General features: G+C 39.0%; 1 protein-coding gene across 1 annotated transcript in view; it reads left to right on the forward strand.

Moving 5' to 3' along the window:
- Window positions 1-6,652: 6,652 nt before the first annotated feature.
- psmd2 (proteasome 26S subunit ubiquitin receptor, non-ATPase 2) overlaps window positions 6,653-27,575 on the forward strand; it is a 50,338-nt gene continuing 29,415 nt past the window's right edge. The window contains exons 1-8 of the mRNA XM_041217324.1: window positions 6,653-6,820; window positions 11,954-12,010; window positions 12,418-12,582; window positions 15,376-15,497; window positions 19,166-19,390; window positions 20,421-20,579; window positions 23,273-23,417; window positions 27,321-27,381. Of these exons, the coding sequence (XP_041073258.1) occupies window positions 6,710-6,820; window positions 11,954-12,010; window positions 12,418-12,582; window positions 15,376-15,497; window positions 19,166-19,390; window positions 20,421-20,579; window positions 23,273-23,417; window positions 27,321-27,381 (1,045 nt within the window). The 5' untranslated portion in view covers window positions 6,653-6,709. The remainder of the gene's footprint in view (window positions 6,821-11,953; window positions 12,011-12,417; window positions 12,583-15,375; window positions 15,498-19,165; window positions 19,391-20,420; window positions 20,580-23,272; window positions 23,418-27,320; window positions 27,382-27,575) is intronic.

Raw genomic sequence — 27,575 nt, forward strand, 5'->3', positions numbered from 1 at the left:
ACAAAAAAAAGGGTGTGGCCCATAAACCAAGTTTCCCTCTGAGATTTGGTTTGTGCAGTTAACACTGGCTGTGGTCATAACACATACCAACGCTTAAATCATATCCTCTACTTTAGCACTTTGTGCACAGCCTACTTTTTCTCTGTTACGCTACCCTTGGTATCCACCTTATCTGCCCTATGCACCAACTAAGAGACTTTCATCCAGAGGGGATCCAGATAATGGGATGGAGATGAAGATATTGTACTGACCAATTCACAGAGCAGGGAGGAATCAAGAGAACAGCTATCTCTAATTAATTCATACTTTTCCAAATGTTCCGTTAGTATGATCCATTTAACACTTTGCCTACCCCTGACATGAAAATAACTGATTTATAATCGGCTGGACAATCTAATTCCCCTTTTTAAACAGGAATTTGTGATGGCCATGTGTTTTTGGGAAAAACCTATAGTCTTTATTAGGTTGATGGTCCCTTTAAGAGCTAGGTTTCTCTGGAGGATGATTTCTTGTTAAAAGCAAATCGCTTCTCATAACTGATCATGTAACCAAACTGCCTGAGAGATAAAGAATAGGAAAAGGGTCAATAAAGTTAATTATAGGGGAGATTAGATTCCTGGGGTGTGGTTCCGTTTTCAAGCAGGTTTTTCGTTTAGAACAAGCTGGGTGCAGAGAACAACTATTTTCAAGCAGGGTTAAGTTGAAATTTGGTGTACTGGCTAAAAAGGTTTAAATTCCTTGGCAACTGAAGGGCTCCACTAACAGTGAGTTGGATTTCTGGGATAGCCAAGCTGAGGAGAGAGAGAGAGAGAGAAAGAGACAGAGTTCCTAGGTGCAAGACTTCAGAGTTAAGGAATATTCTGACCCAGGATAGGTATGCTTAAGTCACTAGAAATGATTGTGTTTAACTGGGGGTCAGTTGGAGGAAATTTGAAGGGAAAACCTTGCTGAAAGTAAGCAGAAGGCCTAAGGAATCTCAACCCTTATACAAATCTTTAACACAGAACTTAGACCTAGTGGTTCATCTTCCAATTTCAGATAAGTATCTGATTTGGGATCTTTGGGGTATAAGTCAAATGTTTATAGAAGGAAATCTGAGTTAAGAAGTTAAGTTTAGAGTATAAGTACCTATTTATTGTACTTTTAATATCTTTAATGAAACTAACTATTTAGGAAAGAATACAGTTATTAGTTTGATTTTGATTTTCTTTAATTTTTGTGTAGTAAAATTCTATTGTTTAAAGCAGTGAATTTTACAACTTAATTCTTTTATTAATACCTGGGTTTTTGAATTTCAAAAACAAACTAAAGACATTACTGGTCCCTACTGAGATCATAACAAATGTAATATTTGCACTTTCTAGTCCTTTTTTTATGCAATTCCTGTTTCCAAAGAATTTTGGAAAATTCAACTTAGTGCTCCTTCCACAGCAACCTTCCAAACCTTTGACCTCTACCATCTAGAAGGACAAGAGCAGCAGATGCAGGGCAACACCACCAGTGGCAAGTTACCCTTCCAAGTCACATATGATTCTGTCGAAGGGTCATGAGGACTCGAAACGTCAACTCTTTTCTTCTCCGCCGATGCTGCCAGACCTGCTGAGTTTTTCCAGGTAATTCTGTTTTTGTTTTGGAACTATATTGCCATTCTTTCACTGTCATTGAATCAAAATCTTGGGACTCCCTCTATAACAGCACTGTGGGTGCATGTACACCATGTACTGCAGCAGTTCAAGAAGGTGGCTCACCAGCACCTTCTCAAGGACAATTAGTGATGGACTGGCCTTTCCAGCGACTCTCACATTCCATGAATGAATTGCGAAAAATGTACCTCTATTAATCGTCACTAACTTTCCTCAGTATTCTCAACTCTAAACCTTCCATACTTGGTGACTTTTCAAAGTATTTCCAATAACATTTTAACACAATTTTCTATTTATAATTTGGCTGCTTTTTTTTGCATCGTTCCCAGAAGACCTAGAGATTTTTCTTCATTCTTCTCCGCAAGTACAAAGGTAAAATCCTTGTTAAGCATCTTTATCATTCTATTTCAATTATAAAATCACCTTCTTCATCCCTCAGAGTTTTACCAACTTCACATTACATAATTCATTTAATTCCAGTGAAACTTACAACTTTCTCATAAACCTTCATGCTTGGGATCTGTCTTGTTAGCTCTTCTCTGTACTGGCAGTAATGTTTTGTTGTTGTAGCTCTGTAGTGGCAAGAACAGAATACTCTGCCATCAACTTTGTCGAGCTAAGGCCTAAACCCTGGCCCTTGTGCCTTCCTCTCGTTGCCTGTTCTAACTTTGTAATATTATTGTGTTTTATTGTTCTTGATGTTAAAAATAACAGAACAAGTATACAATTAAGAATGGGGTTGAAGATAACACAGATAAACAGGGAGATAACCAAATATTTCTTGAAATAACTTTTTCTATGTTGACAGCAAAGAAATATCATCTGTGGAATGTAACTAATCAGTTAAATAGTGGCAATAAATGTTGTAAGGATTTACTTGATTATCTTAGAGATTGAGGTAGGGGGAACCTACTGTCAGTAAATTATACTGGTGGGATAGAATGCATAATAGGACATATTGTACCTGGCTAGCAGGAATGGGCTTAATTGAATGAATAGCCATTCCATTTATTCCTACATTCTTGTGCGCTGTGCTGCCTTCTATTTAAAGACCATCTAAAGGTCTATGCTCTTCCTGAATATTCAAAATGATGGATTTTTTGACATGTAACATTGTGTTAGTAGGTAAAAGTTGTTTTCATCGGGCCCAAAACTGAACAGGTAAGTGGTTTGGGATTATTATGAAGAAAATAAAACACAGGAACAAGCCAATTATTCTGTGCTGCTGTTTATACTCCACAAGTGTCTCCTCCCATTTTTTCTACCTCATCTCAGCCTTTTAACATCTCTTTTTCTATTCCCTTTTCTCTCATGTGCTCAAGAGGCTTCCTTTTGAAAGCAGCTAAACTATTTTCCTCAACCACTTCCTGACCTCCTTATTTCCCTATTGATTTATTAGTAACTGCATTGTACTAATGGCCAATAGTATATTACTGATGGCCCCTAGTTTTGGATTATCCCACAAGTGGAAACATACCCTTCACACCTACCCTATCCAACCCATTCATAATTTTAAAGATCTCATTTAAGTCTTCATTTTTCTAAAGAAAAAAGCCACAATCTTACCCAAGAGCTATAATTTCTCTGTTCTTGTACTATCCTTGAACATCAGTTTTGCACTTGGTCCACTAGCTTTCTGTTCTTTTTATAATGTGGAGACCAGAACAGTGTACAGTGCTCCAAGTGTAGCCTGACCAGGGTCATGTGTAAATTTAACATAATTTCACTATTTTTATATTCCATACCCCTTGAAATAAAACCCAGTGCTTAGTCAGCACTTTAAATTGTTTTGCTGACCTGTGAAGCTGCTTTGCTGATCTGTATCTGTACTCCTATCTCCCTTTGCTCTTCTACCCCATTCAGTTCCCTATTTTACAAGGTGTGATGTTTCTGCTTTTCCTTTCATTTATCTATGTTGAAATTCATTTACCACTTTACTGGCCCATCTGCATATTTAATGACGAAAGGCTGCAACCTGAAGCATCATTTCTGTATCTCTCTTCACAGATGCTGCCAGGTCTGCTGAGCATTTCCAGTATGTTCTATTTTTATTGGGCATTTTCTAATGTCTTCTTGTATTATGTTGCATTCTTCCTCAGTGTTAGTTTTACCACTAAGTTTGTTATCATCTGCAAATTTTGATATTTTGTTACTTATTTGTAAGTCCAAATCATTAATGATAATTATGAATAACAGTGGTCCCAACACTGATCCTTGTGGAATACTGCACTCTACCTTCCCTCAATCAGAATAACTAACTTTTCCCCCTACTGTTTACATCAGAATCCATGTTGACATCTTTTTATTACATTTTCTCTAGGTCCTCTTCTATAACTTCTCTTAGCACAGATTGTAGTATCGTTCCTATCTCTAATATTAAGCTGACTGTATATTGTTCCCAGGATTTTTCTAATTCTCATTTTTATATAAAGGAGCAACATTAGCTCTCCACCAGTCCTCTGACACTACACTGTCTTCAGTGGAACTTTGTATTTAGAAACTGTTGCCGCAGCTATCTCCCTCCTAATTTCCTTGAAAAAGCATGAGTGCATACTATCTGGATAGGGGGTTCTACTTTTAGTTTTGCTAGTTTGTCAATTATTCTCTCCTTTTCTATTCCAACTATTTTATTCTTCTTCTCAAGCTTATCTTCAAGTTAGTGTCTTTATTATTTTCTACAGTAAGATATTCAATTTAGTAAGTTATTCAATATATCTGCCTTTTCCCTGTCACTACGTGTGAGCCTATCGTTCTCCCCCTTCAGTGGCCTTATTTTGTTATTTATATTTTTTTAAATTCACTTGTGAATTGACGATATCACTGGTAAGGCCAACATGTAATGCCCATGCTAATTGCCCTTGAGAAGATGTTAGTGAGCAGGCTTCTTAAAGTGCTACAGCTCTTCCGGTGAAGGTACTCCAATAGTGCTGTTAGGTAGGGAGTTCTAGGATTTTGGTCAACAACAATGAAGACATTTTGTGACATATTTTCAAGTAAGGATAGTATATACCTTGAAGGGCAACTGAGATGGTGTTGTTCCAAAGCACCTGTTGCTCATGTTCTTCTAGGTGGTAGAGGTTATGGATTTGGGAGGTGCTGCTGGAGAAGCCTTGGTGACTTGTTGCAGTACATCTTGAAGATGGTACACAATGAGTGAATATATAAGGTGGTGGATGGATGCTGATCAAGCAGGTTGTTTTGTCCTAATGGTGTCAAGCAATTCTTATTGTTGTTGGAGCCTCCTTGATGAGGCAAATGGGGAGCCCGTCACACTCCTGATTTGTGCTCCATGGATGGTGGAGTCAGGAGGTGAGTCATTCATCACAGAATACTCGATTCTGAGCTATCCTTACAGCCACAGTATTTATGTGGCTGGTCCAGTTAAGTTTCTGGACAATGGTGGATCCCATGGTGTTGATGGTGGGGGATTCAGCAATGGTGATGGAGTTTAAACTCATGCGTCCGAATCATTGGTCCAGGCCTCTTGATTACTCCAACAATGTAACAGATATGCTACCATACCCTACTTCTTTGTGTTTTTAGAACACTCTATTATGTCTTTTTATACTCCTAATTTGATTTTGAAATTTTTCTTTGCCTTCCTGACATTTTAAAAGTATTATTTTTTTTTACCTACAAAGTTTTCTTTAATTCTTTATTCATAATGGTGCACCATAGTTAACTTTTTGTTTTTAGCTTTTAGCTGAATACATTTCCTTTGAATTCTATTGAATGTCTTTTTAAAAAGTTCCCATAGATTTTTTGGCTCTTTCTTTTTCAAGACTGTCTCTCAGGTTTTGATGAGGTGATGAGAGGATTTTTCAGGGTGATGCAGTTCATGTGGTGTATATGGACTTCCAAAAGGTATTTGATAAAGTGCTGCACAGTAGGGTTGTTAACAAAGTTGAGGCCCATGGAATAAAAGGACAGTGGCAGCATGAACATAATGTTGACTGCGTGACAGAAAACAAAGAATTGTGATAAATAGTTGCTCTGCAGACTGGAGGAAAATATACAGTGGGGTTCCCCAGGGGCCAGTATGGAGACCACTGCTTTTCTTGATACATATTAATGACTTAGATTTTGCTGTTCAGGGCACAAATCAAAATTTCCAGGTGATAAAAAATTTGGTTCACAGTACTGTGAGGAGGATAGTGATAGATTTCAAGAGGACGTAGATAAGCTGGTGGATGGATGGACATTTGGCAGAGGAAACTTAATAGAGAAACGTAGTGATACACTTTGGTAGAAAGAATGAAGAGAGGCAATATGGACTAAATACTACAATTATAAAGGGTTTGCAGGAAGAGAGATTTGGAGATATATGTGTACAAATAATTGAAGGTGGCAGGACAGGGTGAAAAGGTGGTTTAAAAGACATAGGGGATCCTGGGCATGGTAACTGGAGGCAGAGTATAGAAGCAAGGAAGTTAGGATGAACCTTACAAAACTGTTTCAGCCTTAACTGGAGTATTGTGTCCAATTCTGGGCACCACACTTTCAGAAATATATCTTCAAAGAGGCAGAACAGATTTATGAAATGTTACCATGGATGAGGGGCAGGGGCTTCTGTTATGAGGATGAATTGGAGAAGGTTGAGAAGAAATTTGAAAGGGGTGTTCAAAATCATAAGGGGTCTAGACACTTTGGGTCTATATCCCTGTTCCTTCACTTTTGCTGGGTCAAAATCATGGAAACTCTTCCTAACTGTCCATTACAGGGAAAGGGCGGCTAGCTGAAATGGTCAGGCAGAGAGCCGGCATGGATTTGACAGGCCAAATGGCCTCCTGGGCTTTAACCATTCAAAAATTCGATGACAACTTATTTAATTCCATCCTCATTTCCTCAAAATTTGCTCTTTTGCAATTTTTTACCACAGCCTTTTATCTTGGGTCACCCTGGATCCTAACCCTCAAGCTTGATAAGTAGTTGCTCTTAAACGCGCCGCTGGAGTTGCCTGCGATGAAAACGCGTTTTGATGCCTGCGGGCTGCCGTAGCGCGGTGACGTTGCAGAAGGTGGGTGGGGTTTCCCGGCATTCTGCGGGTGTGGGAGCTGCGTGCGATCATGGAGGATTCGAAGAAAGGACAGCAGCCGCCGCTGCGGAAAGGCGACGAGAAATCGGCGGGGGGAAAGGAGAAGGACAAGAAGGAGAATGAGGACAAGGAGCAGGAGCTGGTAATGTCACTTTCCGGCTGCTCCGGCCGGGGGCTTTCCTGTGTCACCGCCAGCACAAAACCGGTTCCTGCAGAGTCACCGGTGGCCCAGGGCCGGCAGTCAGGCTGTGGCCTTCTCCCTGTTCGCCGCCCCAAAACAGCCTTCCTTCTTCCGCCCCCCCCCACCACCCCCCCTCTTCCTTCTTCCAACCCCCCCACCCCCCATTCCTTCTTCCAACCCCCCCACCCCCCCCCTTCCTCCTTCCAATCCCCTCATCCTCTCCCCCCCCCCCCCCCCCCAAAAAAAAACAATCTTCTGAATTGTTTAGGAGCCGGATTCGGGCTCCCCACGGAATCTAGTCTGTCGCTAGTTAAAGCTGCTAAACCTCAGGCTCTCATCCTGATAAATGATGGTCTTCATTAAACTTTTCTTTGAAACTCGGCGAATTTGGTCTCAAATCACCAAATCATGTTTGCGGTTTATACTCCGAACACTTCCAAGTTGGTTCAGCACTAACGTTGGCAGCATGCAATAAAGTTTATTTAAAGAATTAAATCTCCCAGAACTTGCTTCTAACTGGGAAAATAATTTAAGGTGATTTGGAATGTATGGAAGCATTTCATTAGCTTTACTCCTGTTGCTCCACTGACTTTTCCAGGTGTAAGATCCGCTGTTAAATCGCCTTGCCTCATCACCAGTAGTTTGTCACACCCTTTTTCTAAGAAATCTTAAATATAATATAAACTGTTTTAACTCAAATGAATGTGAAATCTGCACTCTGATCAAGGCGATGTAAAATATGCTTCAACAAAAACAGAAAACGCTGGAAAAACTCAGCAGGTCTGACAACATCTGTGGAGAAGCAGTTGACGTTTCGAGTCTGTATGACTCTTCAGAGCTACAGCGAAGTAGAAATGTGATGAAATTTATTCTGTTTAAGGAGAGGGGGTGGGCAAAGCTGGATAGAAGGCCAGCGATAGGTGCAGGCAAAGAGATTGACAAAGATGTCATGAACAAAAGGACAAAGGGGGTGTTAAATCGTAGTGGTAAGGGCTAAATATGCTTGTGTGATAGGATATGAATTATTGTGCCTTATGTAGAATTGACATGGAGCATCCTGGTTTAAATAAAACTAATAGCTCTGCTGCCTGGGACAAATCAAGGTCATTGACATGTGGGTTTTGTGTATTGGTATCATTAAGCTAATGTAAATCACACTTTTCCATCACTATAACAATATCCTTTAAAGTAGTTTTTCCCAAGCTATTTTCCAAGATGACCCCATTTTAACATTTGAAAATTATGATCCCAGATACCTGCAAAACCAAAACAGCATAGTAACATTCAGTGTATAATTATTGATTTGTGTAATAAAAGTCTACACACAGTGCACCATATAAATTTTAAGATGTGCGTTTTGAAAAATGTTGTAAAAATGTTATTATTTCATGGACCTACCAGTCCATTACTTCATCTGAGCTGGTCCAGCTCATGGGTCTTAGCCAGGCAGCAGCAGCAGATACAATTGATCTTTGCCCTTACATTCAGCATTACCAATCTATAGCAACTTCACACTGAGGTTCCCTATGGACCATCTTGACATCATTGATTTAATGTGAGACGAGTCAAATAAACTTTGAATTTTCTACTGAGGATTTCAAATAACACAATAGTAGTTCCAGAAGCTTCAGTTTCACTGTAGATTCTGCTATGCACAATGCTTTTGAAAAAAATGGATTTAATTTCCAAAATAAGTAACTTACCAGAATGTGGAGCCATACTCCCCTCACCCCAGAGAAAATGGAATGCTTCTGAACAGGCATCAAATATAAAATGCTCTTGCTGGCCACTGAGGTTTCAGCCCAGTTCTTTCTATTTCTGAATGACAGAAGACTCAGGCAGCCTTTTCTACCCCCCTGCCACACACACAGTAATTGGCTCTTCTCCCCCACACACATGAGCCCACCAGTGGGCAGATCTGACAGCCCGAGCCAATGTATGGCTGTGGCCCTGCAGACGAATTTTTAAATTTGAGGAAGGAGAAGAAAATCCCACGATTGAGAGGTGTGTAGGGCAAGGCCTGGAGGAGAGGGGAAGCATGCGACCCCAATCACTGTTTCTGCACCCCCAAGACTCTGGGAGCTGCTGCTTTAAGATGTGAAATGAATTGCAGAATACAGTTAGACTGCTTTTATGTTGCATGGTTTTATGCTAATAGCACTGTCTCCAGGTTATGAGCAGCTGACAGAACCAGAGAGTGAACTTGCCAGATTTGCCAGGAACACCCAGGTTTTAGAAAAGACCACCCTATTTGCCAACCAAAGCAAATTTGTCGAATTCACTTTGCTGCTTGGTGTCAGGAGTTGGCTGCATAAGGGAAGTATAAAAGGAGCGCTTGTTCATTACAAGCTGCTCCCGTTACTGTCCTGAAAAACGGACCGCTTGTTGCAGTATTTTTGTGAGAAGTTTTGAAGTTTGTAGTAAGTTTTGTATCATCCAATTTAGTAAGAGTGAGAAGGATAACAGCCCACTCCAGGGGAACATGTAGAAACCAGTGAAATAGGCAGACGTAATTTAATGCAGATATGTGTGTGGAGTAATGTACCTTGGGAGAAACAGTATAGAGAGGCAGTATGCTCTGAATGAGACTATTTTGAGGGAGTGGCAGAGCAGAGAGATCACAAATCTTTGAAAGTGTATGAGAAACTTGGCTTTGTAAATAGGAGCATTGGATACAAAAACATGGAGGTCATGCTAAACCTTTATAAATAACTGCTATTGTACTGTATACAATTCTGGGCACCACACTTTAGGAAGGATATGAAGGCCTTGTAGATGGTACAGAGGAGGTTTACCAGGCTGATACCGGGGTGAGCAATTTTGGTTATTTGGAAAGGCTGGAGAAGCTGGGATTGTTCTCAGAGCAGAGCAGGTTAATTGGGCACACATTAGGGTTTTGATAAAGGAAGCAGAGAGAAACTGTTGATTTCTGCCAAGTGATTTGGTAACCAAAGATCATATATTTAAAATAATTGTCAAAAGAATAAGAGGAGAAAGGAGAGTTTTTTGCACTGAGGGTTAAGATTTGGAATGTCGACCCAACCTCCACCCTGAAAAGGTTGAATCAGATTCTTTAGGAACATTCAAAAGACAATTGAATGTGCAATTGAAGAGGTCTAGTTCATAGAGCTATGAGGAACAAGCTGGGGTGCGGGACTAAATTGGGCAGCTCTTTCAAAGAGTCAGCATAGGCATGACTGACAGTATGGCCTCTTTCTGTGCTGTAAGATTTTGATTTCTAAATAGATTGTGCCTGAACATTGAGGTAGGTTTCAAAGGCAGCACCTGAAGGCAAAACTCTAGAGTAAAAGTGCCTTAATACTCCTGCGTGCTTTTTGCCATTTGGCTGACACTGAAAATTTCATACATCCACTACAGGTTTAATAAATCAGTTATCACACAAATTAGCTTATTTATGGTGCTTTGGCTTTTGAGTAGTTTGAATCTGATGTTTCAAACTTTCAAGAGCAATGGCACAAGTAATAATAAATAAACACTTAGAGCAGACTGTTTCTCCCGTGGTACATTACTCCACACACACATCTGCATTAAATTACGTCTGCCTATTTCACTGGTTTCTACATGTTCCCCTGGAGTGTGCTGCTATCCTTCTCACTCTTACTAAATTGGATGGTAATGGGAGCAGCTTGTAATGAATGAGAGCTGCTTTTATATTTCCCTTATGCATTATGACTACATGCACCATACTTGATTTTATCCTTTTGTCCTCTTACTATCTCATTTTCCTCTTGGAAAAATGAAACTGCTGATGTTATTTTAAATTGTGGTTCATTAATATCCAAATGCTAATGGGGCACTAAAAATGTTTCATAAGGTGTTAACTGTAAATATCCTTTCCAAATAATGGCATTTTAAAATCTTTAATATGATTGGCAACATTCTGATATTTTATTACAATACTGTGCAATGTTTGGTTTCTGCAAAAAAAAAAATCAAAATTGCTTTGTAAGATGCCAGCGGGTGAAATGCTTAATGGGTTTGGGATTGACTTCTGCCATAATGGTTGTTTTCTCTTTTTCTACAATGGCAAAGATTAATTGCCCATCTCTGGTTGTCCTCATGGCTTTGAGTCATACCGATAATATGGGACTTCAGTCACTTATAGGCCAAACCAGGTGGGGATGACAGGAGCATATTTATTGAACTCAGTTTCATATCATGCCATGGATTTGAACTGATGACCACTGGGTTGTTGACCAGCACAACAACTAATGTCCCTTTTGTGGAGAAAAGAATATCAGATGTAGTATACTTGAGTGGCTTTTAAAATTATTAAAGGTTCTGGTAGTGCAGTGACCTGTGGACCACTGCTGGTTTGTGAGGGTCCTCCGGTCTTCTTGCTGGTCGAAAATTTAAACCGTTGATGCACAATGCCACGGCTGAGGCCATACGAGAGAACGGACCAGAACCCTCATCCGCACCTCTTTCATGACATCAGACAAGTAATATTATTTTGCACAAGATGAACTAAAGAAATATAGAGATGTCTGGGTGGCCATCAAATGGAGCAGAAAGGCAGAAGGGACAGGGGTTAAAGTAACATCAGAGAGGGAGGTCTTGAGGACTTTGAAGTAATATGTTTTTAAGTCTTGTGCTATATTACTTTTTTGGCCTGAGTTTACATTTTTCAGGAATAAAGATGTGAGAGTGGAAAAGGTCTAGTAAATAAGAAATAACGTGAGGACCTTGATTAAACTACTGCAAATTGACAGTTCATGGTTGGATTTCAGCTGTACAGTGTAAATACAATATTGCAAATCAGCTTAGAGCTGAGTAAGAGCTCACACCACATTGTAACATTTGTTTTAAATTCCAGCTCTTCAGAAATAGGATGAAATGTCACTATCTATCTCATTTTAAGTTGATACCATTTAGTACAAGTCTATCAGGATAGATGCGCTGTAAACATTAGGAAGATCAAATATGAATTTAATTCTTCCTGTGTAATTTATAAACTAAATGTTGTTTCTTTAAAATGAATCCATGCATGGTAATTAATAGGTAAACTGTTGCCTTGCAGCCATGAAAATATTTGCATACCAACTTTCCATCTTTGATTTCATTTTTTTTCAGTCTGATGAAGATAAGCAATTACAGGAAGAGCTAGAGATGCTTGTGGAAAGGCTGAGTGTAAGTCCCTTTTATTTTCTCTCCCTTTGCTTTCTTTTTGAGATTTGTTCCCTAACAGTGAATTGTGTGTACATTTTCCCTATCGTATCACAGATGGCAAAGTATTAAATAATTAATATTTCAGATAAGTATGCAAAGACCTATAGTAGTCCTGTGTTTTTGCTGAAATTTGCAAAAGAAATGTATTTAATCACCAAATAACCCTCTTAACTGCATTACTATGCATTATCTTAAATGTTTCTAGGTGCTCTGGCCACTATAAAGGCTTTTGATATATTTTCTCTGATGCTTTGTTATTATGTAAACTTTGCAACTTGAAAATGAAGTAGAATTGTAAATAATGGTTCAGAAGAACATTTGTTACACCCTTCATATTTCTAAATCTGGGCAATTTAACTTATTTCTAGGAATCAGACACAAAACTTTATAGGGCTGCTCTGGAGGAACTCAGGAGGCAGATTCGTTCATCCACCACCTCCATGACATCTGTCCCTAAACCACTTAAATTTCTTCGACCACATTATGACAAACTTAAAGAAATCTATGAAAAAATGCCATCAGGAGAAAATAAGGTAACTTTTTGTACAATAATGAATATTACATATCTTTTGATGAAATAATTCAGTAAAGAGAAGGATTGAAGGTTGGGTACTCCAGAAACCTATGGTGGTACACTTTTGTTCTGCTTGTGTATATATATGATTTAGACTCGGGTATAGGCCAATGTAGAAGATTGGTAAATGCTAGAACTGTGAAAGACTTTTCTGAAAGGCATGGGGCAGTTGGTGGAATGAGCAGGCACACGGCAGATGTAAGGGTGTGGATGAACAGCAACATCCATGGGATCAGTTACATAATGTGAGAGTGCAAGTGCATGTAGAACAAGCCATAAAAGTCCAATAGAAATTTGGGTTTTAAAAATAGGCGATTTAGGGCACAGTAACTCCTCATTTAACATTGTAGTTGTATTCCTGAAAAGTGAAGCTTTAAGTGAAACAACTTTAAGCGAATCAGATTTTTTCATTACAACCAATGTAAAAGCTGTAGTTGGGTTCTGTAGGACCTTTCTCATCAGGAAAAAAACCTTAAATGTTAAACCCTATAAGTTGAAATAATGTACATTCCTAAATTTCTTTACTTGTAAATGGAATCAATTTTAAAATATAAAAGAAATATGCTAACTCTTTCTACTCCCACTGGCCGCTTCCCTGTCTGGTTTTCTCCAGCTTGCTGCCTCTCCTTCTGGTTGACCCTCCTGCTTACTGCCTCTCCCCTTCATCGCTTCCCTCTCCAGATCCCTTGCTGTGAGCAAGGGCTCAGGAGAGGGCTGGCAAGAAGGAGGAAGTGAGTGAGAGGAGCTGTGAGTGGGAAGGTTGGAGATGGAAGTAGCAAGTGGAGCAGCGGGGAGGGTCAGGGAGGTAAGTGCCGTGTGGGAGGTTCAGGGAGGGAAGTGGCGAGCAGGAGGTTCGGGGAGCAGGCGAGCGTCAGTAAGTGAGAGAGACCACTCCAAAAAGGTGCTGGTTGGATCACATGCTACTATGTTGGCTAAAGCAGAAATCCTGGCGCTAAGTGTGCATCCTGACCCCTAAAGCAGAATGATGCTGAGTGAGGCAACGTAAAACGGAGACTTAGTGCATATATAAAAAAAGAAATACTGATTAATTCATGCCAAATGTTGGTTATGCCAGTTAGGACAATGTCTGCGGTTCTGGGTGTTGCATTATAGAAAGCCAGAGAGAGGCTGCACCAGGAAGTTATTGTTAGAAGGAGACTTTTGAAACTGCGGAACTCTTTCCACTGAGTGGAGGAGATTTAATAACTTCATGAAATTATGAAGAACTTTGATATAAGAAAAGACTAAATCCTCCGTTCGGGGGGTGGGACATCAACTTAAAATGTTCATGAAGAAAGTAAGAGAGGTTGCAAGAAACTCTTGGCGTAAAAGACAGGGAGTATGCAAGGTTCTGGTGCAATGGCTGAGTTAGGGAGTGTTACATTTTTTCAGGTAAAATTGGATAAGTATTTGAAGCAGAGGAAGTTTCAAGGCTTTGACAGAGCGCAGGGTAGTGGGATGAATTTTAGGTTGTTCCAGCAAAGAGCAAGCACAGATTTGCTGAGCAAAATGATGACAGCCTGTGCTCTGACAGCTGGGTGCGTTGGCAATTGAGTCAACGGTTGGACCAAGTGACCTGTTTCTGTGCTGCAAATTATATGTACAAGCCCAAGACTTCACCTTGTAGAAAAATGTATTTTATAAAGCAGATTGAGATTTGCCATAAACATTCAATGGTTAGTCATTTGTACACAATGGATGTTTTCACTTACAAAACAGTCTTAATATGCTGGATGTTTCTGATTTGTGCTTTTAAACTGAAGCCTAAAACTGTTCCAAACTTCAAATTACTTTGACCAAATGGCAATTAAATACTGTGTTACTTTCAGCTTTCTTCACTTAAACGAAAGGACAAGCAGCTTAAATAAACATAGTTGCAGGATAATACATTGTATTTCTGTTTTTTTATAAAATGGCCCAGCGTCATACTTGCTGAGCAATGACTGGCAAACTTCATTAATGTACTAAAACATTGCTGACCTTTAGATTTAAAGTCCTTAGCTGTGACTTTGCTGTTTATGTTTAAATCTAGATAGGAAGCAGTACAGAAATGTGATTTAAAAATTTGCATAGAAACATTTCTTGCAGTTTTACAGTTAATTTAACTTTTCTAAGAAATAGTACAAAACCCCATGAGTTTATTGGTGAAGTTTTTTATTTTCTTGAAGATTTTTTCTTCCTCTCTCTTCCTCAGCAGCCCCCACCCCCCCTCCACTACCCACTTCTCAAGATGTTCACTTCTTGCCAGATATAGTTTCGCAGGCACTGATTGTACTTTGGTATTTTGACTAAGTGGAATTCTATGTATCTAAACCCAACCAGTCAATGTTGATAGTTCTATTTGACACTGGGCAGGGGCATGGTACATAAGTCAGACCCTGGTCATACTGATGTCAGCACTCAAGCATTTATGGAGTAGCTGGATCAGAGCTATAAAACCTGACAGTTTTATTCTCCTCACTTTAATGCTTATATTCTTGTACCAGGTGAAATCTACCCATTGTCCAGAACAATATTGATCCTGGGACTTTCTGAACTGTATATTTTAACTGGTAACTATTGTCACCAGCTGAGCTAGAGGGAGAGGGGCTCACGTGGTAACTCTTCAATGCTGCAGAGCTGCACCCGTTGTGAAAGTTGACACAGGCTTAAATGATACAGATGATTTTTATGTTAAGGAACCATTTTAACTGTGAATTGCAAGGGATAATTTAGAATGTTCAGTAAAGTAGAAGTAATCTTTCTCTTACAGAGATTTTGTGCTGACATAGTGTCAGTATTAGCCATGACAATGAGTGGAGACCGGGAATGTCTGAAATACAGACTTCAAGGATCTCAGGAAGAACTGGCTTCATGGGGGCATGAATATGTCAGGTGTGTTTTAACAAAATAGCTCTAACGGCTTTATTGTTTGTTATATTTTTTAAGTTAAGAGGTTATTGTGTGGAATTGTTTACTAGGCAGCATAAATTATTTTGAAACGTATTTACATAATTATTTGAAAAAGAGGAATATTAAAAAGTATGGCAAGCAGACAGGAAAGTGGAAGTAAACTAGGTGCCTCATGCAAAAAACACTGGCACAAATTAAATGGGTCAGGTAATTTGCTTCTGTATCGTAGTATTCTAGATTATATTTTGTATTAATCTAGCTATGCTAGGGTAACAATGCCAAGTTACTTTAAACCTATGCAACTAGTCTAATAATGTTGGAATAAATCAGGTTGGGTTTTAAAAAGGTAAAGTTTAAAATAAACTGCCTGCTGACAGTATAACCTACAATAAATTGCCTTTGTATAAAATTGCACTTGATGGGACAAAGCTGCTTTATGTTTACTAATTAAACGTTTCTACCAAAATCACTTTTAAAAAAATAGTTCAAATAGTTATTCAATTTATTACTGTTGGCATACAAAATAACTGTAGTATTTGTTTTGTATAAAAAATGATCTTGCTTCAAAATAATTCATTGTTAAAAACTTTGGAACATTTGAGTTCTGTGAAAGCATGTTATACAGATAACATTTTAAGGTGGGGGAAGGAACTTATATATCTAAAATCTACATCAACTCCTCTTTCGTGCCAGCTCCTCATAACCCTCAAGTTCCCAATATTTCAAAAATCTCTCCACCTCCTCTTTAAATACTTTCTGTGATTTAACCTCCACAACTATAAGGTAGAGAATTCCAGACATTCACTACCCTCTGAGAGAAGAAATTCCTTCGCATCTCAGTTTTAAATGAGTGTCCCCTTATTCTGTAACCATGCCCCCTAGTTTGAGATTCCCCCACTAGTGGAAACATCTTCTCAACATCTACCCTGTCAAGCCCCTCAGAATCTTGTACATTTCAATAAGATCACCCCTCATTCTTCTAAACACTAATGAATAAAGGCCTAATCTGTTTAGCCATTCTTGATAAATCAACCCAGGAATCAGCCTAGTGAATCTCTTGAAATGCCTCCAATGCCAGTATATCCTTTCTTAAATACGGGGACCAAAACTGTACACAATATTCCAAGTGTGGCCTCACCAACACCCTGTACAGTTGTAACAAAACTTGCCTATTTTTAAATTCCAACCCCCTAGCAATACAGATCAAAATTCCATTTGCCGCCTTAATTACTTGCTGCACCTGCACGCTAACTTTGTGTTTCATGCACAAGAACACCCAGGTTGCCCTCTCTCCTTTTAAATAATGGTCTGCCTTTTGATTTTCACTACCAAAGTGCATGACCTCAAACTTTCCTACATTAAACTCCATCTGTCAAGTTTTTGCCCACTCACTCAACCTGTTTATATCCCCTTGCAGATTCCTTATGTCCTCATCACAACGTGCCCTCCCACCTATTTTTGTATCATCAGCAAATTTGGGTACATTTACACTCTGCCCCCTCCTCCAAGTCATTAATACAGATAGTAAATAATTGAGGCCCTAGGACTGATCCTTGTGGCACTCCACTGGTTAAGTCTTTCCAACCTGAAAAAGACCCACTAATCCCGACTCTGTCTTCTCTGTGTTAACCTGTCCTCAATCCCATGCTAATACATTACCCTTAATACTGTGAGCTCCCATCTTGTGCAGTAACCTTTTATGTGGCACCATATCAAATGCTTTCTGTATATCCAAATACACTACATCTACCGGTTCCCTTTTATCAGGGCTGTTTGTTATATCCTCAAAGAACTCAAGCAAAGTTGTCAAACATGATTTCCCTTTCACAGAAGCATGTTAACTCTTGATTGTGTTAAGCTTTTCTAAATGTCCTGCATTTCTTCCTTAATAATGGACTCTAGCATTTTCCCAGTGACAGATGTTAGGCTGGCTGGCCTATAGTTTCCTGCTTTTTGTCTCCCTCCCTTCTTGAACAGGGGTGTCACATTAGTGGTTTTCCAATCCACTGAGACCTTCCCGGAATCCAGTGAGTTCTGGAATATTTCGACCAATGCCTCCACTATCTCTGCAGCCACTTCCTTCAGTACCCTTGGATGCAGGCCATCAGGCCCTGGCAACTTGTCTGCCTTTAGTCCCATTACTTTGTCAAATACTTTTTCCCTCCCTCATGATAGAGGCTTTTACAAGATCATTTCTCCCATTAGCTCCTTGCTTATCTGATATCTTTGGAATGTTTATAGTGTCCTCCACCGTGAAGGCCGATGCAAAATATTGGTTTAAACGCTCTGCCATTTCCCTGTTCCCCGATATCAATTCTCCAGTTGCATCATCCAAGTGTCCCATGCTCACTTTAGCTACTGTCTTTTTATATACCCATAGAAGCTCTTGCTGTTTGTTTTTATATTTCTTGCCAATTTACATTCCTAATCAATTTTCTCCCTCCTTATTAGCTTTTTAGTCATCCGCTGCTGATTTCCAAAAAAAAAATTCCCAATCCTCTGGCCTACCACTAGTTTTTATTGCTTTGTATGCCTTAGCTTTTAATTGGATACTCTCCTTGACCGCATTTGTTAACCAAGAGTGGTTCATCCTTCTCATTGAGTCTTTCTTTTTGACCGGAATAAATTTTTCCTGAGTGTTATAAAATATCTGCTTAAACGTCTGCCATTGCTCATCCACTGACCTTCCCCTTAGTCTATTTTCCCAGCCCACTTTAGATAACTCTTTCTTCATATTTCTGTAATTTCCCTTATTTAAGTTGAGGACACTGGTTTGAGACCTGAGTTGCTCGCCCTCAAACTAAATTTCAAATTCTACCATGTTGTGATCACTACCCCCTAGAGGATCCTTAGCTACAAGATCTCTTATTAATCCTTGAGCTTTTTTGCTGACTAGAGGGTTAAATAGTGGCGCGGGCCAATATTCAGGTTGCTGATATAAGTAATCAGCCATAGTCCATAAAGGACCATAGATATCATTAGAGAGAGACAATGTGTCATATATAGATTATGGGACACCACTCTGCAAGCCTGCGGTGAGGCAAAGCGGCAGGACTCCATGAACAATCACAGCCTTACATACATCTGAAACTGAATACAGATCATTGGAAACTATACTATAACAGTAAATACAAAAAATCTTGGATCTGGAGCAAACTTAGTTTCCACACCCTCGAGTTCAATCTTTGTATTGTTGCCTTTCCTTTTGATTTAATCAATGTTCCTATCCTTATTTCCTCTTTCATGTTTTCTTTGTTGCTTTTGTTTTTTTGAAATCTGTCTCCATTCCTGATGGTTAGTGTTCCTCTTGCATGCGTGCTATTAATATATCAGATTATCCTGCCCACAGGCATGTTTCTTGGGTTCGTGAGGGGTGTGGCCAGTAACAAAATAAACTTGTCAAGTTGAAGTGCGACTGATGTTCAAATCTGAACATCCCTGCAGGCCATTTAGCCTTTTCCTGTTTCCCTTTTTATCTCTGCTCAGTTATCTGGGTTTGATGGGAGTACATTTTTCCTAAGTTAAAATGTCTGTTTTTTATGTTCTAATTTTTAAAGTTTTTGTTAAAGGATTCGTATTTGTTGTAATAGCTAAATTCAGTTGTGATTTGTTAAGTTTTTTGGTATCTTAAAATTATTTTCCTTTTCTAGGCACCTGGCAGGTGAGGTTGCAAAAGAATGGCAAGAAGTAGACGAGAATGATAAAGCTCAACATGAAATACTACTCACTCTGGTAAAAGAGGTAGTTCCCTATAATATGGCTCACAATGCTGAGCATGAGGCATGTGACCTCCTCATGGAGATTGAACATCTCAATATGCTGGAAGATTATATTGATGAAAATGCATATTCTAAAGTCTGCTTATATTTAACAAGGTCTGTTGTGCATCTTTCTGCAACTGTTGTAACATGAATTATCATATTGAAAGTTAACCTTGTTTATAGCTTTAGGTATGCCCTGGGTTTGTTCAATATCTGTAGTACAGTTTCGACTTTTCACTGCCTTTTGCCTCGTAGAAAGACAAAGAATCACGATTGGATCGAAAAGGCGTTCAAATAAAATCTGTTTTCAACATTTTTTGTTGTGTAACTTTTACTTAATACCTTCTATTAATTCTTCTGTCCTTCTTGTCTTTACATTATGAATTCCTAGGTTCAGATTTATAATGAAAACTGCATGTAAATTGTCTCACTAATTATGCCATTCAGCGAATGGAATTGCTGCAGCACCTCAGTGGTGCACCTTCCTCCTCCTCAGCCTGTATTATGAAAAACTCCTCTGCCTAACCAAGTTAACTTCTCTGCTTACCACGTTGCCTTAAGATTGGTTATTTAACTCTAATAGCAATCAAAGATAACATGCAGATAACATGTGTGACTTGGAGTTGGGGACTAATTGCTAGCAGATTCTGGCCTGATTATACCCCACCCTGTAGCCCCATTTCACTTGAAGGTTGCACTCTGTCTTGACTTGCTGTGTATAGTATGTGTGCCTGTGTAAAATTATAAACCAAATTTTATTTCCCTCCTATATGGTTAAAAAATCAGGTTCATGTGTTCCAGAGTGGCTGAGTAGAAATTTGGTGTATGAGGAATTGTTGCAGTAAAGCTTGCATCACTGAACCTTAATACAACCTACAACCTAATCTACAATTAGATTCTACCGATTCAATTTTTTTTTGTTGTATTTCATTATTTAAATTTGCTTGAACACGTTTGTGTTTAGAATTTACTGGAAAGTTTTTGGCAGAAAGTCTTACAATTTGTAAGATTTTCTTTTTATTAAATGAGTTAGTTGACAAAATACAGTCTTTGACTGTTGTTGTGTTATTTAAACTTTCAAGGTGCATTTTTGTGTATTGTTTTCAAACTTGTGCTTCAAGTAATTTTTTTCAATATTTTTCAGCTGTGTCAGTTATGTTCCTGAACCAGAAAATTCTGCTTTGCTTCGATGTGCTCTTAGTATTTTCCGGAAATTCAATCGCTACCCTGAGGCTCTGCGTCTTGCACTGATGTTGAATGACATGGAATTAGTCGAAGATATTTTTACTTCCTGTAAAGATGTGTATGTAATCATTTTATATCAATGTGCGTTTGCTTAATTGTGAAAATGTATCATGCAAGGTCTATAGTGGGAATAGTTGTATAAAAACTAGGACATTGTACTTTTTACTCTACTGATTCTTTGTTATTCCACCAAATTCATTAATATTTTCCTTTTCATTTTTGAAGGACTTACTTTTGCTGAGCTATGGCTCCTTGCATGCTTGCATTCTTCAAAGTATCTTGCCCTAGTGACCTTTTCCATTTTGCAATCAGTTGCAGCATCCAAACTATTGTCCCAGCCGAAATTGGCTGACAGCATAGACTGAGAATCAGGTCTAGAGTCCTCTGATTTGTATTGCTTATTGCTGTACAGAGAGCACTTTAACTCATAGGACATTTGGAGTGGAGAGACAGAGAAAATATTTTTCTCCAAAGGTGATAGGCTTAAGAAGGGTACAGAAACCGGTTTAGAACAATAAAGATCCTAATTGTCATTTGAACGTTATTGTGCAGAAGTTTAGGTTGTAGAATGATGTGAACTTCTTTAGTAAGTGTTCTTGAATGGCACAAGCTTTTAATTGCTGTAGCCATGCTAACTACTGCAAAAATTAATCAATGTGTTGCTTCCTTCTGTTTAACTAATTTAACTTGCACACATCAATGGAATTTAATCTGCCTATGAACTGACTGAAAATTTATTGCAGTAGGTAGTACTGTGACTGCAGCTGAAAACTTGAGGCAAGACTTGATCATAATGTGCTTGCAGTCAGCTCAGCCAATCTCTTACTTCTTAGCCTTTCTCCCCCAATTCACTAGTCAGTTGTTTAAAGTGCCAATAATAGTACATTGTTAAGAGTACAGTAATAGTGTCAACTTGACTTGAATGGTAGCGTTCTCACTTAAGTCAGAAGGTTCAAGACTGATGTTTCAGTACAGTAGTGTGTGCTGCATCGGTGAAGGTGCCACCTTGAGATACTAAACCAAAGCCTGTACACTTTTTCAGTTGGGGTATGAGGAAAAAATTCTAGGGCAGTACTTAAAAAGTGACAGATTCTCCAGCTATTCTGGCCAATAACCCTCCATCAGTTAACACGGCTACTTTGTTTGATTTTACTGTGTGTGAAAATGTCCGCTACGTTTGCTGCAGAATGATCACAACGTCAAAATAATTCATCGTGAAGCATTTTGGGATATTTGAGAAATGTGGAATGGGACTGTGCTAAAGCAATACAACTGTTTTCTTCACTGCTCTAAATCATTGGCATTAGAGAGAAATGCTAAGGAGCTTTTTTCCTATTTAGGATGAAAAGTGGTAAAATATTAGAAGTGCTAGACTTTTCCTTATCCTTGTCCAACTGTTTAAATTATTTAACAAGCCCAGAAAAGAACATTTTTGCTTAGCCTGAAGCTGTCTTTATGTTGATAAAGTGTAACATCTTCCTTGAATCTGTACCATTTGTCACCATATGGCGGGTAAACCTCAATCTAGTCTCTTTGATTATAATATAACTTCTTAAATATTCAGTCCTTTTCAGTGATTTCATTTATAGTAGACATTTAATGATGCTGAACACAATTCTTACAATAAGACAGTTTACCGAGTGACAAAAAAAGCACTTTTGTTAAAATTGCACGCAGGAAGTTTCGAATCCATGCCTCTTGAGAAATTAAGAATTTTTTTAAAATTCGTTTGCAAGAACGTTTCAAATAAAGGCTTAGTGACTGAATCATGAGTTGCATGAAGGGTGTACCAAGGAACTGGACAGTAACTATAAGAATTTAGGTCCATATTTCCACTAACTTGCTTTTATTTCAACTTGGTGCTAACAGTTCTTGGTGCCTGACTTATGATTTATCCATTAATGAGCCAGTGATGCTAAAAAGTAACCGTTTACAACAGCCATGTTCTGAAGAGCATCAAATAAACATAAAAATGCAAATATGACCAAGTTGCATAGCCTTTGAAAGCCAGACTGCTACAGATCAAGATCCACAAGTGGATACAGTTGGTTCTATAGAATGGATTTCTGTCTACTGTACCAAATTTACAGATTATAAAGTATAAAAGGTGAGATATTCCTCTCACCACCCAGCCCCTGCGATGGAAATGAGTTGCAAGTTATTTATATATGTCCTGTAACTGCTCTTGTGATGCCTTTCCTATAACTGCAGTATCTTCTAAAGTGTTGACTACAGCCTGATTTTAAAATAGCTACAGAAGTGTTTAAGTATGAAATATTCAACTTATTTGAGGACTGGTTCCTACAAGCATGAAGCATATTGCTCCTACAATTCATTATATCTTCAAATAAACAGTTGTGTTATTATTTACCTTTCTGTAGTTCCCTGTCGGCAAATTAGCAGGTGGTGATATGTTCCTACAGTTTACTTTCATGGTCTTGAATTAAGAATGAGAAAACTCAGCCTTGATAATGATTGAGATCACTCACTCTTGATAAGTAGCTAATCATTCCTATATGTACAAATGGAAAGTGAAAATGGGTTTTGGTTTGATTGGCTCATCTGATGGCGTAGCCTACCAACAATATGCACTTGCAAATGTTTGCAGCTGTGTGAGGTACTATAGGGCAGCTGAGCCTGTGGAACCATACCTGGTATTTTCTAATGCTAATCGAATAGTGACACAAAACTACTATAACTCTTATCTGGTGTGATCATTGTTTAACATTGTTACTTTAACTTGATTTACAGTGTTATTCAGAAGCAGGTAGCATTTATGTTGGGTCGCCACGGTGTATTCTTGGAACTAAATGAGGACGTGGAGGATTATGAAGATCTGACGGAGATAATGTCAAACGTTCAATTGAATAGCAACTTCTTAGCCCTCGCACGAGAGGTAAGCCACATTTTAATTTAGCAAACGCATCTGTTTGAAATTAGCTATAGACAAAGCTAAGAGTTTTCTGCAGTGGTTCCAATTGGTGCTATGTTGAACTTAAACAAATGTGAAATATTTGATGGTTGGATTATGGAAAATATTTGTTCAATATGGATCTTGCAGATTGACAGAAAAACACTTTCAGAAGAATATTTTATGTTTACTGTTTTATTATTGAGGTCAAAACAACTTTGGTGCTTTGTATACTCAACACTGAATCATTTAAATTGATAGCAACTGGTGATAGCTGCTGAGCTAGGGGTTATTTGGATAAAGTGAGAAGACATTTTAAAGGGACAGTCAAACAACAGCAGAGTGATTGGCAGGGTATTCGGGCCATTATGTAAGTGTACCGGCAGCCAGCGATGCTAGAGGATAAATGCTAGCATCTCTTCATTGGAGGGAAAATTGACTGGCAAGCCCTTTAAGGCCAAACTTTAGAAACTTTGCAGGCAGTTAGGTGATGTGATAGAGAGAAATCAGACTTCCATGGTGGACTGAATAACATCTCTGAAGTGCAATCATCTTTGATTAATAGTCTGATACTAAAGGTCATCAGTACCATGTAGTGCCAAAGACTTCTGTCAATGCTGCGATATGCCAGCACTGACTGATATCCAGGAAACTTTTACTGGGAATTTGCTAGTACCATTTGGCAACAAATTAATATCAACAGTGATTAAGTGTACATAAAGGAAAGGTTGCAATGATCCTCCCAGGAATTCTTCTCCGTCTAGTGACCGAAGTGGTAACCTCTTAAGATCAAATGTCTCAACATCATAGAGCTCAACATCACTGAAGCAAACCTGATGCCATTTGTCCAAATTACAAAAACAAAATACTGAGTATACTGGAAATCTGAAATAATAACAGAAAATGTTGGAAATACTCATCAGACAGCATCTATAGAGAGAGAAAAACGGGGAGTTAACATTTCAGCTTGATTATGTTTTCTTTCTTGACTTCTCTATCTTTGTTTTTGCATCTGGGCTATTAATTAATATTCACTATAAGCCAAAGTTGCCGTGACTACAATGCCTCCCACCCTGTTTTGTGGCAATTTTATCCAACCGACGAGACCCCTCCATTGTGTTGGACAGAGCTTATGACTAGGTCCATCCCCGCAATTCTGTTTTCACCCCATGCCTTCCTCCCAGAGCCATGTTGGGGTTCCTCTTGTCCACATCTTCCACCCCTCCAGTCTCCACATGCGATGGATCATCTTCCGCCATTTCCACCACCTCTAATGTGATGCCACATCCAAACTCATCTTTCTTCCTCCCTTTCCGTTCAGAATGCTGAGGGGGCCATTTCCTTCAGGACACCCTGATCCACTTTTAAATCACCCCAATCAACCCTCCCTTCAAACAGCACATTAGATACCAGTTGAAGCAGATTCACTTGTACATCCTTCAATTTAGTGTACTGTATTTGCTGCTCATGATGTGGTTTCCTCTGCGGTGGGGAGACCAAACACATTGCAGAACGCCTCCATTCAGTCTTCAAGAGTGACCCTAATCCTTTGGTCCCCCGTTATTTTAATTCCCTGTCTGACTCCCATTCTGATCTCTTTTCTTGGACCCCTATGCTTGAGGAGAAACACCTCATCTTTCAATTTGGCGCTTTATAGAACTCCTGATTTAATGTTTCCAAAATTTCAGATCATAGTCTCTGCCCCATCCCCTTATTGTTTTGGGCAGCAGCTGTTGGTTATAATTCTACTATCCCATTTACACTGCTTCTAGACCCGTAGAAAAGGGAAAAGCTGCAGATGCTGATAAAATGAAATAAAATCAGAAATTGCTGCCGTTACTAAGGTCTGGCAGACCTTCCCTTTTTGTTCTTTCCTCCTTTTCCTTTCTCTGCCTTTGTACTTGATTAGAACCTGCTACATCTCTAACTTTTTTTAAGGAAGGATGTAAATGCATTGCAGGTGGTTCAAAGGAGATTTACTAGATTGATACCTGGAATGGGTGGGTTGTCTTATAAGGAAAGGTTGAACAGACTGGGCTTGTTTCCATTGAAGTTTAGAAGAGTGAGGGTGATTTGATTGAAGTATACAAGACCCTGAATGGCCTTGACATCGGAAGGATGTTTCCTCTTGTGGGTGAGTCCAGAAGCAGGGGGCACTTTTAAAATTAGGGGTTGCCCTTTTAGAACAGGGATGAGGAGAAATTTCTGAGGGTTGTACGACCTTGGAATTCTCTGCGTCAGACAGTGGTGGAGGCGGGGTCATTGAATATTTTTAAGGCGGAGGTAGATAGATCCTTGTCAGGCAAGGGAATCAAAGGTTATCGGGATTAGATGAGAATGTGGAAATCGACAAACAAGATGATCAGCCATGATCTTAATGAATGGCAGAGCAGGCTCTGGGTTGGGGGGGGTGGGGGGGGTGGGTGTTTGGCTGATTGGTCTGCTCCTATTCCTATTTCTTATGTTTTTTTTTCAGTTCTGACAAAAAAAAACCCTCAACCTGAAATATTAACTGTTTCTCTCTCCAAAGATGCCACCAGACCTGCTGAGTATTTTCAGAGTTTTTTGTTTTTATGCCCCTTGACACCCGACAGTCTGAGTGTTAGTAAATGCTGGGGCTTCCAAAAACCAATAACTCAAGAATGTCTCAAAACAAACTTGGGTGTGTTCTTCCAAAGTTAGGTTTGTTTTGAGACTTTCCGCATAACCCACCTATACCAGATCAGCCTTGCTGGTCCTTCAATCTATTTGGCATGTTGCAAAAGTAAGCAGAGAGGGGGCATGATCACCTTAAGGCAGTATCTACTCCTAAAGCAGTGGATACAATATTACATCGGAATTGAAAAATTATGTTTCATGGCCTGGTTATTGAAAGACAACAACTCTTACATTACTGTTCGATTAGGGTCTCTTTGGTAGATACCTTTCCTTTTCTAAGCAGAACAGCCCATGATGGTGCTTATAACACAGATGGGAAAAGTTTGTACTGCTAGTCCAATCTTGTGAAGTCCAAGAATATTTCCCAAAATATTTGACTGTTCAGTTTGAGTACTCATTGTAGGCAGTTCAGTCTTCTATAACCAGTTACATTTCACTCTTTGGATTTAACAATTAGCTCCCCTTTATGCAGAATTTGTGGAAATTATGCCCAGTAATACCCTCACCTGCTCCTAGGATGTTACTTTAGTCTGCTTGGAATCTGAGAATTTGTTTTTCTATATTGGAACCCAGTATTCGTTTTAATGTCTCCACACAGCTTCTTTGTCCTGCACATTTCAGCTATCTCTGGCACAGACTATTCTTCAATCAGAAGCTGCTTGGTGGACATGTCAAATCTAGAAATCTAAAAAAATGTTGTGTTAGACCTTTGGCCCAATTGATTGGCAATGCTAAGCTGTGCTATTCGCCTATTCTGTGGTTGTGCATGTCAACAATAGCCTCATTTTTGCAGTAAGTTACCACAGAAAAATGCTACAAGGCATTTCATAGCAGCATCAGGAAAAATCGCCACTGGCCCAAAGCAAGAGGATTGGAAGATAAAAAGTTAAGTAAAAGAGGTGGGTTTTAAGGCAGGCCTTCAAGGATGTTAGGTAGAGAGATGGAAAGATATGGAGAGAGAGTTTGAGCGTGAATCCTACATACTGAAGGCAGGGCTGCTAATATTGGAGTGAAAAGAAGAAAGATGCACAAGAGGCCGTGTGTATTTTAGGGGGTTGAAGAACTTGCAGAATTTAAAGATAGGGAAAAGCAAGGTGAAAGTTATTCAAAGAACAAAGGAAATGGCACTGGGTAGGTAACCTAAATTTACCTATTAATATAGAGAAGCTAGGTTCAATGAAAATGTTCAATTATGCAATAAGATAAAAGAAATGTCTGTTTTCTCCCCAGCTGGACATTATGGAGCCTAAAGTACCAGAGGATATTTACAAAACACATTTGGAAAATAACCGTAAGTTTGCATTGGTTTAGAGTGTTACAGAGGACGTTATAGTCACCACTCTGTTTTTCTTAGTATAGGTTAGCACATTTATAAAGTTGGAACACATTTGAGTTCAGGTGCTGTCTTGAGCTATAAGAGTGAACCTGAATTAGTTTTATCAATGTCTGACCCCCAGATATTTCCCTGTAACCTGTTTCTTGTTA

The sequence above is a fragment of the Carcharodon carcharias genome, chromosome 2, assembly GCF_017639515.1.
Source record: "Carcharodon carcharias isolate sCarCar2 chromosome 2, sCarCar2.pri, whole genome shotgun sequence".
In the NCBI taxonomy this organism is placed as follows: Eukaryota; Metazoa; Chordata; class Chondrichthyes; order Lamniformes; family Lamnidae; genus Carcharodon; species Carcharodon carcharias.